The sequence below is a fragment of the Rhinopithecus roxellana genome, chromosome 5, assembly GCF_007565055.1.
Source record: "Rhinopithecus roxellana isolate Shanxi Qingling chromosome 5, ASM756505v1, whole genome shotgun sequence".
Classification (NCBI taxonomy): domain Eukaryota; kingdom Metazoa; phylum Chordata; class Mammalia; order Primates; family Cercopithecidae; genus Rhinopithecus; species Rhinopithecus roxellana.
In genome coordinates, this window is record NC_044553.1 from 151179036 (window position 1) to 151191878 (window position 12843).

A 12843-nucleotide genomic window follows, 5' to 3' on the forward strand; every position below is an offset into this window, starting at 1 on the left:
TTCTTAGACAGGGGTGACCCCCAGGGACTCTCGGCCCCTTGCTCATAAGCCCTGGGTCAGGACCTCCATCAGTGGGAAGTTAATGATATGAGTAAGAAGCCCTGCACTCCCCAATAGGATGAAGGCAGAGATGTGGTTTGGTCCACCCCATGCTCAGTTTCCCTTCCCCTTTCCCCCTTCCCACCACATCCTTCCACCCACTTAGCCTCAGCCACCCATCCACCAAGAATTTCCTGAGGGGCAGCCAGTCCAGATATCAGCTCTGAGGGAGCCCTGACTTCCCCTCTGAGACATCAGCCTCAAACGAGGGAACCATCCTCCCAGGCCCTGAGGGTCCCCCTTGGGCTTTGTGGTTCTTGAGATGAGCAGACACTCTTTGCATCTGTTGGCATTTTTTTTGCATGTTCCAGTCTCTGGGGTGATAGTTTGATGAGATAGTTCTGTGAGTTGTTGACAGCTCAGGGGAGCATGTTAAAGCCATGACGTTCACTGTCATATATAACTTTGGCTTGTGGCACTGGGACCTCTATATCTACCTTTTTTTTTTCTCTATGGTTAAAAATGTCCTGTAATGGGAACAAGTTGTCTTCCAGGAGGTCCAGGAATTCAAGAGAAGCCAAGGTTTCTTCAGCAATGGTTATCTGCTGCCCAGTGTAGCCATCTATCCATCCATCTATTCATCTGTCCATCCATATGGTCATCCATCCACCCATTCACCTACCCATCCATCCATGCATCCACTCATCCACCCAACCACCCACCCATCTACCCACTCACCCACCTCTCCATCTATCCATCTATCCATCCATTCACCCATCCATCCACCCATCCATCATCCCATCATCCATCCATGCATCCATCTACTCATCCAACCACCTACCCATTCACATATTCACCCACCCACCCATCCACATATTCAGTCATCCATCCACATATTCATCCACCCATCCACATACCATCTACCCATCCATCCATCCACCCACCCATCCGTCATCCATCCATCCATTAACCCATCCATCCATCCATCCATCCATCCATCCATCTATGCACTCATCCACCCATCCACATATTCACCCAGCCATCTACATATCCATCTGCCCATCCACCCATCCATCCATCCACCCACCCATCCGTCATCCATCCATCCATTCACCCATCCACCTACCCACCTATCCAACCATCCATCCATCCATCCATCTATACACTCATGTATTCACCCAGTCATCCACATAACCATCTACCCATCCATCCATCCATCCATCCACCCACCCATTCATGCACCCATCCATCCATGCATCCACTCATCCACCTAACCACCCACCCATCCACCCATCCATCCATCCATGCACCCACCCATCTGTCATCCATCCATCCACTCATCTGTCCACCCACCTGCCCATCCACATATTCGCTCACCCACTCACATATTCATCTATCCATCCACCTACCCATCCACTTATTCACTCACCCACCCATCCCCATATTTGCCCACTCTCCACATACTCATCCACCCATCCATATATTCATCTACCCATCCACCTACCCATCCACCCACCCACCCACATATTCACCCACCCACCCATCCACATATTCGCCCACCCACCCACCCACATATTCACTCACCCACCCACCCATCCACATATTTGCCCACCCTCCACATATTCATCTACCCATCCACATATTCATCTACCCATCCACATATTCATCTACCCATCCACCCACCTACCCAATCACCCACCCATTCATCTACCATCCATCCATCCATCTACCCATCCACTCACCCATCTACCCCTCCACTCATCCACCCACCCATTTATCCATGCCAGACACATGGGCTGTGGTGTAGGACAAGACAAGTAAGGCTGATAGCCCTGTGTGAATGAATTAATGCTTCATTCTGCATCCCACATTTTGGGACTTCTACCTCATCAGGCCCTTGTGGGCCTTCTTCCTTGGTTTCCCCAAGGAAGGGAAACTCTCAGCATGCACATAGAAGAACCACAGGCACGGTGGCTGAGCAGGAAAAGGGCAGGGACATCCTTGGGCTAGCAGCCCTCTCCTATGGACTTGCATCACCCACCCCAATCCTGCCATGGCCTCCTGGGATCCTTCTTCCTGTTTCCAGAAGCCTAGGGGATTTGAGTGAGAAAGAGAGAAGTTCTTGAGACCTGACAGCATGTCAATTCTAGGCTACTTCAAGTATTTGGAGGACAAGCCAAAGTACGAAAAAAGTTCACAAAGGTCCTAAACAGTTCCTGACCAAGGCTGCCTGCATGCCCTGCATCCAGCCCTTTTGCCAGACTTGAGTAGGCAGAGTCCTCCACCCCACCTCTGGCCCCATAGGGAGGGCAGAGGGCACAGTGTCCCTCCTGGCAGCCCTGTCTGACCAGGGCAGTGTCACACCTTACCCATGGCAGCTCCAAGGGCCAGAGGACAAACCCACACCACACTGTGCAGACCACCAGGGTTGGGGGGTGTGGTGTGGCACGGGCACATCCCTGCACCTCTCTCTGCCCTACTTCAATAGTCAGGGTGTGGGAGGTACAGCACCTAGGACAGCCAGCCTTGCAGGTGTTTACCTCTGGCATCGAGATGACCTTGGGGCTCTCCAGCGAGGGCAGGGGTTTCCACCTTTCAACAGCCTGGACCCTTCATCTCAATGGATCTGGGTCCCAGGGCAGAGGGGCATGGGTGAGGTGGTGTTTCTGAGTTTCCCTGGCTTAGCCCTCCTGGCTTAGTGGGGTGGTGATGCAGAGGTACCTGATTGCCTCAACCTCTGCAGTGCAGGTTGGGAGGGATCCTGAGCCCTGACAGAGCTCAGAGATGCTTAGGGTGGGAGATGGGGGTTCCCAGAATCCCCAGACTCTTGGGAACTTAAGTTGCTAGAATCTAAGAGAACTAACACAACGTGGAGTAAAAAGAGCAGTTTGGAGGCTGGATTTGGGGCTCAGTTCTGCCTCTGACTGACTGGAAACCCTGGGCAAGTCACCTAACCTCTCTGGCTTGCGGAAGTGAAGACATCAGGCTAGACTGGCAGTTTTCAAACTGTCTGGGTGCTCTTGTATTCTGCAGAGGTGGCTAGGGTGTTTGTTTGTTTGGGATGCTTAATAAAATACCATAAACTGGATAACTCTGGAACCATGGAAATGTATGTCTCTCAGTTCTGGAGGCTGGGAAGTCCAAGATCAAGGCACCAGCAGACTCAGTGTCTGGTGAGAACCCCAGTTTCTGGTTCATAGATGGTGGGTTCTTGTTGTATCTTCACATGGCAGAAGGGACAAGGTAGCTCTCTGGTACTTTTTTTTTTTTTTTTTTTTTTTTTTTTTTTTTTTTGAGACGGAGTCTCACTCTATCACCCAGGCTGGAGTGCAGTGGCCAGATCTCAGCTCACTGCAAGCTCCGCCTCCCGAGTTCACGCCATTCTCCTGCCTCAGCCTCCCGAGTAGCTGGGACTACAGGCGCCCGCCACCTCGCCCAGCTAGTTTTTTGTACTTTTTAGTAGAGACGGGGTTTCACCGTGTTAGCCAGGATGGTCTCGATCTCCTGACCTTGTGATCCGCCCGTCTCGGCCTCCCAAAGTGCTAGGATTACAGGCTTGAGCCACCGCACCTGGCCCTTTTTTTTTTTTTTTTTTTTTTGAGACAGAGTCTCTGTCTGTCACCCAGACAGGAGTGCAGTGCTGTGATCTTGGCTCACTGCAACCTCTGCCTCCCAGGGTCAAGCAATTCACCTGCCTCAGCCTCCCAAGTAGCTGGGCTTATAGGCCCATGCCACCATACCTGGCTAATTTTTGTATTTTCAGTACAGATAGGGCTTCACCATGTTGGCCAGGCTGGTCTCGAACTCCTGATCTCAAGCGATCTGCCTGCCTCAGCCTCCCAAAGTGCTGGGATTACAGGTGCGAGCCACCATGCCCAGCTGGCACTTCTTCTATAAGGGCACTAATCCCATTTATGAGGGCTCCACCCTCATGACCTAATGACCTCCCAAAGGCCCCACCTCCTAACACCATCACATTGGAGGTTAGGATTTCAACATAGGATTTGGGGCTAGGGGGACCCGAACATTCAGACCTTAGCACATGGGGCAGGATGAGAGATGGAGCTGGGCCCTGTCTTCCTGTGTTTCGCAGTTCAGGGGAGCAAGCCATTCTGTGTTCAACAGAAAGCCTGCAAGTCGGATTCTGTGCACCTTGGGACCTTCACATTCTCGCAGCCTGTTCCATGTGCTGCAATTTAGCAAAGGGATCCCACTTTCCTTGCAGCAGGCATGTGGGGCAGGAGACATCAGGGACTTGTGCAAGGAAGGGCCTGAGTGCCGGCTTGCTGGGACCCCTGCCCCCTTTCTAGCCTCTCTCTTGTGTTCCCACTCCCCCCACCGCCCCACCCCCTGCCCCCGGGAAGTCATGGGGCAGACAGGTGACCCAGGCGGCTGCTGGGCACCTGGCTGGAGCCAGCCCAGAATCCTAGCCTCTCCTAAAATCCTGGCCAGGCTGGTCCCAAAAGTGCCCTCATGGACCCCTTTGCCCATGTCCCTTCCCTAGTCTGCCTGACAGCTGGCCATGCCGAGCTGGTATCTTTCTAGGGGCAGTGGGTTTTTCCAATCAATGCATTTGCCCCAGAGAGAACAGCCTGCTCCAAAACTCACGATGGGGCCGCCTGCCACCTAGTGGTCCTGGCAGGCGTTTCATGGCCCCGAGTCAAAGAGGGAAGTTGGCAGAGAGAGGCCTCACAAAGAAGCCGGGATCCAGCAGGCAAACGTGCAGCGGCAGGGCTTGGCTGCTCCCCTTTCACCCATGAGGGTGAGACGCCCCCAGAGCACCTCCCTGAGGCCTCGTAGCCACCATGCATTATTCACACATTCCGAGGCCCTGTACTTCACATATAATCATTTCCTTTTCACAACGTTATGGCATTTGCAGATGAGGAAACTGAGGCATAGAGAGACCATTAGCTCACCTGAATTACAGGGCTAGCTGCTACGGGGCAAAGACCTAGATCCTGTTCTCTGACTTCAAAACTGAAGGTTTACAGTCAGCACACTGCACTCATCTCTCCATTCCCAGCCAGGAAGACATAAGCCAGACAGGAAACAGGACGACTGAGGGATGCCAGGTAGAGGACATGGACTCAGCGCAGCTAGGGCTTGGGGGCACCAGAGCTGACTTCCTGGCCTGGGGCTTTAAACCCAACTTAAAATGGAGATAAATAAGTGGTTTAGTGGTTCTACTTATTAGGGACACCAAGCCAACCTCCATGGTAGCTTTAATTTAGTTTTTTCAAAAAATGTCTCTCTTTTTTTTTTTTTTTTTTTAAATCTGAGATGGAGTCTCACTCTGTCACCCAGGCTGGAGTGCAGTGGCATGATCTCGGCTCACTGCAACTTCCGTCTCTCAGGTTCAAGAGATTCTCCTGTCTCAGCCTCCAGAGTAGATGGGATTACAGGCATGCGCCACCACGCCCAGCTAATTTTTGTACTTTTGGTAGAGACAGGGTTTCATCATGTTGGCCAGGCTGGTCTGGAACTCCTGACCTCAAGTGATCCACCTGCCTCGGCCTCCCAAAGTGCTGAGATTATAGGCGTGAGCCACTGCGCCCAGCCATCTCTTTTCTATGCTGCTATGAAAGGATGGGTGATCCTGTGGCCATAAACCCTTTTATCTTACCCCCCACCTCACCACCTACTGGACCAAGGTGTGAACTTGTCCCATAATGGCTGTAGAATTGGTGCAGACGTGTGGGCCAGCTTCACCCAGTGTAACAGTTAGGAATGCTTTGGGCTGCACATAACTCACAAAAGTAACTAATAGTGGTTTAAGTCAGAGCAAGGAATTGGTTTGTCTCTTGCATCAAGAAGTCCAGGCTAAGCACCTGGTAAGGATGGCATTTTGCATCCAGGGAACTATGGACCCAGCTCTTTCCCTCTTTCCTTAGCATGTGGGCCTTTGGCTTTGTGTCTGTCACCTCTGATCAGAAGACAGCTGCAGTGACCCCACTGCCTCTGGGTTCCAGGCAGAAGGAAGGGTGACAGGCAAAAACCCTAAGGGATATATCCCCTGAGTCTGTCTCTTTCAAAGACTTTCCTGGAAGCCCCACCCAGCCTTCCACTTATATCTAAGGGGCCACAGCAAGTCTCCTGCCTCTACCCAACCTGCAAGGGAGTCTAGGAAGTGAGCATTTCAGCTGATGTTACTTCCCCAAATAAAAGCACAGTTCAGTTAGGTAGAAGTGGGAGACATGGTTTAAGTGGGGCACTAGCAGAATCTGCCTCGTGTCAAAAATCATCATCCTGGCCAGGTACGGTGGCTCACGCCTGTAATCCCAGCACTTTGGGAGGCCAAGGCAGGTGGATCACTTGAGGTAAGGAGTTCAAGACCAGCCTGGCCAACATGGTGAAACCCCGTGTCTACTAAAAATACAAAAAGTTAGCTGGGTGTGGTAGTGCATGCCTGTAATCCCAGCTACTCAGGAGGCTGAGGCAGGAGAATCGCTTGAACCCGGGAGGCGGAGGTTGCAGTGTGCCAAGATCACACCATTGCACTGCAGCCTGGGCAACAAGAGCAAAACTCCATCTAAAAAAAAAAAAAAAAGAAAAAATCATCATCCTGGCACTGGAAGGGCTGGGCAGAAAGGCCTGTCCAGTGGTGGGAAAGCCCAAGGAAGCACCATGGAGGTGGGCAGCGCTGGAGACCAGAGAGACCAGGGTGTCCAGCGTCTCCTCGCCTTCCTCTGGGCCCTTGATCTCTCTATGACCTTGGCCAAGCCACCTTCCTTCTCTGGGACTCGGTTTTCTCTCTCTAAAATGAGGGGGCTTAACAAAGTTAATATTTCTCAAACCTTTTAACCAAAGTCCCAAACAAGCTCAGGAGAATGAATTTGTAAGGAACGTGTAAAATATCACCTTTTATCTTAAAAGTTCATGAAAATATTGCAGTCTGAAGTATCTCAAAGCTTAAAGTACTTTAGGAAACACTGTGTATTAAGAATATGTGTGAGGCCAAGGCAGGAGGATCATCTGAGGCCAGAAGTTCAAAACCAGCCTGGGCAACATAGCTAGACCCCTTCTCTACAGAAAATTTAAAAATCAGCCTGCAATCGCTTGAGTCCAGGAGTTGGAGGCTCCAGTGAGCTATGTGTGAATTAACTTAAGAAATGGATACATAAATGATTCAAATTTTATACTTACTTAAAATCTTTAAAAATTGCACGTAATGGTATAACCATAATTAAAATTTCCTCTCCATCTTTTTAAAAATTATTTTTAGAACAGATAATGCATTCACATGGCTCAAAATTCTAAAGCATATCAAATCTCCTTAATTTATAATGAGGTTGTGTCCTAATAAACCCACCGTAAATTGAAAATATCTTAAGTTGAAATGCATTTAATCCACCTAACCTACTGAACATCATAGACTAGCCTACCTTAAATGTTCTCAAAACACTTACATTAGCCTACAGTTGGGCAAAAATCATCAAAAAGCCTATTGTGTGTGTGTGTCAAAAACCAATCACACAAGCTAGGCGTGGTGGCTCATGTCTGTAATCCCAGCACTTTGGGAGGCTGAGATGGGTAGATCACCTGAGGTCAGGCATTCAAGACCAACATGGCTAACATGGCAAAACCCCGTCTCTACTGAAAATACAAAACTTAGCTGGGTGTGGTGGCAGGCGCCTGTAATCCCAGCTACTTGGGAGGCTGAAGCAGGAGAATCGCTTGAACCCAGGAGGTCCAGGTTGCAGTGAGCCAAGATCGCACCACTGCACTCCAGCCTGGGTGACAGAGCAACAGAGCCAGACTTGGTCAAAAAAAAAAAAAAAAAAAAAACCTCACACAAAGCATATTTTATAATAAAGTGTTGAATATCTCATGTAATGTATTGAATACTGTACTGAAAGTAAAAAACAGGATGGTTGTATGGGTCCTGGAAGCATGGTTTCTACTGAATGTATATTGCTTTCACACCATCATGAAGTCAAAAAATCATAAATGGAAGCATCGTAACTCACAGACCATCTACATGTGATACACACACAGTGAGAGGTTTCCTGCCCACCCTGTCTCCTGACCACCCCTTTCCCCACACAGAAGGTATTCTGTTTCTGTTTCTTGTGTATCCTTTAAATTTTTTAATGTTTTAAAAATCATTTTTTAAATAAGCAAGAGTTTTGTCCCCAAGAGGAGCCAATGAAAAAATTTTAGCAGGGCCCAGACAGCTCAGGGCTGGACTCTAGGGAACTTTCTGAGACTGGAGGGTGGGCGTGCGGTTGAGCTCAGCTGTTGAAGCAGGTGACCCAGGCAGTGGTGGTGGGCGGGGCTTGGAGGAGGTGGGTGGGGCAGGCCAACCTCCTTGCCTCTGGTGGGCTGAGGCCATCCTAGCTCAGGTTCCACACCCTTGTCCACGCAGGTTCCTACTATCTGACCACCACCTACGGGGCCCTGGAGCACATCAAGAACTACGACAAGATCACGGTGACCCGGCAGCTAAGCGTGGAGGTGCAGGACTCCATCCATCGCTGGGAGCGCCGGCGTACGCTCAACAAGGCCCGTGCCTCCCGCTCCTCCGTGCAGGTGAGGCCTGGGACTAAGAGTGGGAGGGGCCCGATGGGACCATGTCCCAGACACCATCCCTGCAGCCTAAGGAGCCGTGACATCGCCTGGCTGCTCCAGCCGCCCAGCCCTGCCTTAGGGGAGCAGTGAGACTCCCCACACCAGAGGACGGGCCCCCAGCCCCTGCTGCCAGTGTGTGTCCAGGACTTGGGTGCGTCTAGAAACGTATCAGCAGGCATCGGTGTTCTCGCTGGGCCAGCAGGAAGGGTGTGGGAGGAATGAGACACATCCATAAGTCCTTAGCGCCTCCTACAACCCAGCACCCTGCAGGGGCTGGAGATCAGTCCCTGCCTTTAAGGAGCCCACAGGCTGATCTGCAGCCTTGTCCCTTAGTCCCTGGACACATGCAGCAGCTGTCAAGGGTCTGCGTAACCCCCACCAACCCAGTGACCCACCCCTCCCCATATCTCTCTCTATACAGGCTCAGTATTCAAACCAGTCCTGCCCCTCCCCAAGTCCATCACCCCACCCACCCCCCGGCTGTATCAAATCCAGCTGCCCCCAGTTCCCCAAACATGCCAAGTCCAGTTCACTAGCTGCTCAGCCTCTGCCCTCACTGGTCAATCTCCCCTTCTTCACTGGCTGTCACTGCCCATCCTTTAAGACGACTCTATTTCTCCAACAGCCCCTCTTCCGATAAGCCTTCCCTGATACACACACACACACACACCATTTCCCACAGGCTGGGTGGGGTGCCCTCCTCTGGGCTTCCTGCGGTCTCCCCCTTTACAGTGCATATCACATCCTATCATCCTCTGCATATAAAGCTGTCACCTCTGGGAGGGCACAGCCCATGGTTCACATGCCTCAGGGGCCCAAGCCCAAGGCCTGGGACAGAGCGGAACTGGGTGTGTAAAAAAAGGAGAGAGTTGGACCAGTGAGCCAGGCACATTCAGAGCTGGGAGCAGCTATGCAGACTCACTCCCCTGACACCCAGAGCACACCAGTCCTGAGCTCCACTTCTGGCTTTCAAGATGGTGCATCTACAATAAGCAGAGCCCAGGCCTGGGAGGCAGGAGGCTTGAGTTCTGGACCTGGCCCTGTACTAACTTGCTGTGTGACCCTCAGCAATCCCTGCCCCACTCTGGGACTCAGTTTTCCTGCCCAATGGCTAATCAATTTAATACCTGACTCTCTGGGGAGAAAACAAAAGCTCTGATTTTAGTTTCTGTCCATTTCCATGGTGTGAGCCCTCCATGGCCAACTTCAACTTGGCATCACTGAATGAGGAGCTGGAAAGAAATGTATGCGGTCGGCTCTCCCCGGTGGGTGTGAGCCAGCTCCAGCACACCTCTGTTCCCATCCCCTCCCAACACCCCGGCCTCCCATGGACTGTAGGGACACGGACGTTCTTGGTCCAAGCCTGGCCCAGGCATCCCGTACTTCCTGATGCTGAGTCAGGCAGAGCATGGGTGAAACGGACCACCCACTGTTGGGGAGGCAGAAGCTTCAGGGGGGACCCTCAGCACCACATCTGGGATCTGGGGAGGGCATTACCCTCTGCCCCCTCCCAGTGCCTCCTCTGTACCCCATGCCTTGAGGGGTGGGCACCCTTCCCTGGGGAGGGAAGCCCAGAGCCGGACAGTCACCAGCAGGTGGATAGTGCCCTGGGAGGCCTAATGGAGGACAAGGAGCCCTAAGGCAGCCACTGAGACGGAGGGAGTGGGCCGGGCTTTTCCCCTCCTGGAAGAAATGGGTGGTCCCCGTGAAGCTCTTGACAGGAGCCCGGCCCCGCCTAAGCCCTAGCCACCAGTGGCCATCACGGTCTCCGCGGTGCCTGGATCCTCAGCTGCTTCCCGCGCAAGCCTGCTGTTCCCATGCCGGCCACAAGGGGGCAGCCCCGCGCGCAGCGTCCCTGCCTGCAGCCCTGAGCCCCGGGGAAGGCGAGGCCGCTCCGGGCTGGAGCTTCCAGCGCCTGCTCACCCATTTCTGGTAGGCGGGCGCTATCCCCACTTTACAGCCGAGGCTCGAGGAACCAAGGCCACACAGGCAGTGGGAGCGGATTCAAAGCCCGGCAGGTGTGGGGCTGGGTCCCTAGGGGTGGAGGACGGCGGGCGGGCGCCCTGCTCGTGCTGTGAGTGCCCAGCCCCGGCCCACAGGCGTCGCCTCGGCCTGCCTGCCCTGCTCATGCCGGGCCTTCCCCACCTGACTGCGCCCAGCCTCCTTCACCCGGTCCCCTCCCGCTTTACTAAGCCCTACCCCACGCAGTTCCTCAAGCCCCAGGGCTCCTGCAGCCCTACGGGGCTGGACTGTGCTGCGCCCCCCCCCCCCCCCCCGCACTATGGGATGCCCGGGCGGGCTCGCGTCTCCCTTCTTGTCTGTGCTGCCCTCCGTGCCCAGCATTGAGCCTGGGGTGCAGGGAACTCACCTGGAGTTGGGGAGGGAATGAATGAGTGAATGAATGGTGGGGAGCCTGTGGACCAGCAGCCAGGGGGCGCGCTGGCTCCTTGTTGCAGGGACTCCGAGTCGCCTCTTCATCTCCCAGAACGGTCGGCCCAGCTGGGAAGCCAGGCTCGCGGCAGAGACTGGAAAGACGCAGGTGCTGGACTCACAGCCCGTTCGGCGCCCGCCACCCACTATCCATCCAGGGAAGGGCCTGGGCCGGGAGAGGGCGCCTGGGGACACAGGCCCCGCCGTGATCGCAGGCCCCGCGTGTCTCCGCAGGACTTCATCTGCGTGTCGTACCTGGAGCCCGAGCAGCAGGCGCGGACGCTGGCGTCGCGGGCGGACACCCCAGCCCAGGCGCTGTGCGCGCAGTGCGCGGAGAAGTTCGCAGTGGCTCGGCCGCAGGCGCATCGGCTGTTCGTGCTGGTGGATGGGCGCTGCTTCCAGCTGGCGGACGACGCGCTGCCGCACCGCATCAAGGGCTACCTGCTGCGCAGCGAGCCCAAGCGCGACTTCCATTTTGTCTACCGGCCCCTGGACGGTGGCGGCGGCGGCGGGAGCCCACCCTGCCTGGTGGTGCGGGAGCCCAACTTCCTGTGAGTCCCTCCCGGGTCGCCTTCCCTCACCCCCAGGCGCGCATCTGGCTCTGCCTCTGGCTGCGCACTCCCGACAGCGACGTCCACGCAGCACAGGGACATGGGCCATTCCATGACGTGCCCAGGCCAACGTCGCAGGACAGTTGTGAAAATAACGTGACGCGCGGCCAAGACCACTTCCTGAGGGCAAGTCATAGAGCACTGAGACACTGAGAGGCCATGTTCTTCATGAGACAGAAAGGGAAACTGAGACTCAGAGAGGAGAGAGGCGCTCCAGGCCGCTGCAGCCGACAAACCCGCGCCCTCTTCACACGCAGCTCCTTAGGCCATTCCCCATGAGTCCCCCACACCCACCCTATCCTCGGTCTTTACAAAGACGGGCCCGAGCTTAGTTTCCCCAGGACTGGCCAAGGAAGGGGCACTGGCCACAGCTGCTCCCCGCGCCCCTCAGGGTGGACCCAGCATCTCAGGAGCACCTCAGGGTGTGGGTTAAGAGACAGGCCTCCACCCCTGCACCAGAGCCTGTCCTTAGCTCCCAGTGCCCCCAGACCCCGCAGCTCTGTGCCCCGCAAGAAGCAGCCAGACACACGCCGGGGCGCCAAGCAGGGCCAGCTCCATGGACCCATGGACAAGCCCAGCCCCGCCTCAGGGAAAACAGGGCCTTTCCCTACAGGACACGCCCCAGAGCTGTGGCAGATTGCAGGAGCCATCGCGTGGGGAGAATTTAATAAAAATCCCTTTTGAAAATGACATCTCCTTTTCTGAAGGGTCTGGAGCTCTGCACAGCCAGCCCTGCATTCATAGCCTCACCTCCTTCCCAGGTGGCTTCAGAAGACCCTCTCTTTGCCATGGGGATCCTGTCCTCTGTCAGAACCTGTGGCATACTCTTAGCCACCCTCAGCCCTTGGGACCCTGGGCCCTGTCTGCCCCTCAGCCTCCCACCATCCTTGGTTCCCATCATTCCCAGCTTAGGATCAGAACCATCTGTCACCTCTCCCAGAGATGCCATTCCCTGTAGTCTTTGTCTGGTCAACTCCTATACATCCTCCTCCAGGAAGCCTTTTTTTTTTTTTTTTTTTTTTTTTTTTTTTTTTTTTTGAGATGGAGTCTGGTCTCATTCTGCTGCCCTTGTGGGAGTACAGTGGTGTGATCAGAGCTCACTGCAGCCTCAACCTCCTGGGCTCAGGAGGTCCTCCCACCTCAGCCCCCCAAGTAGGTGGGACTACAGGCAGGTGCCACCACACCTGGCTAA

The 12843-nt window shown here is 54.2% G+C and overlaps 1 protein-coding gene across 3 annotated transcripts in view; it reads left to right on the forward strand.

Annotated features, from left to right (window-relative positions):
* RIN3 (Ras and Rab interactor 3) overlaps nt 1-12341 on the forward strand; it is a 186666-nt gene extending 174325 nt beyond the window's left edge. Inside the window, exons 9-11 of one of the 3 annotated variants that reach the window (XM_010384501.2) lie at nt 8408-8571; nt 11096-11149; nt 11275-12341. In XM_010384501.2, coding sequence (XP_010382803.1) covers nt 8408-8571; nt 11096-11149; nt 11275-11595 — 539 coding nt within the window. In that variant the 3' untranslated portion in view covers nt 11596-12341. Of the gene's footprint in view, nt 1-8407; nt 8572-11066; nt 11150-11274 lie in introns of all 3 variants that reach the window. The other 2 variants (XM_030931174.1, XM_010384502.2) reach the window with 2 other exon arrangements.
* Nucleotides 12342-12843: the final 502 nt, after the last annotated feature.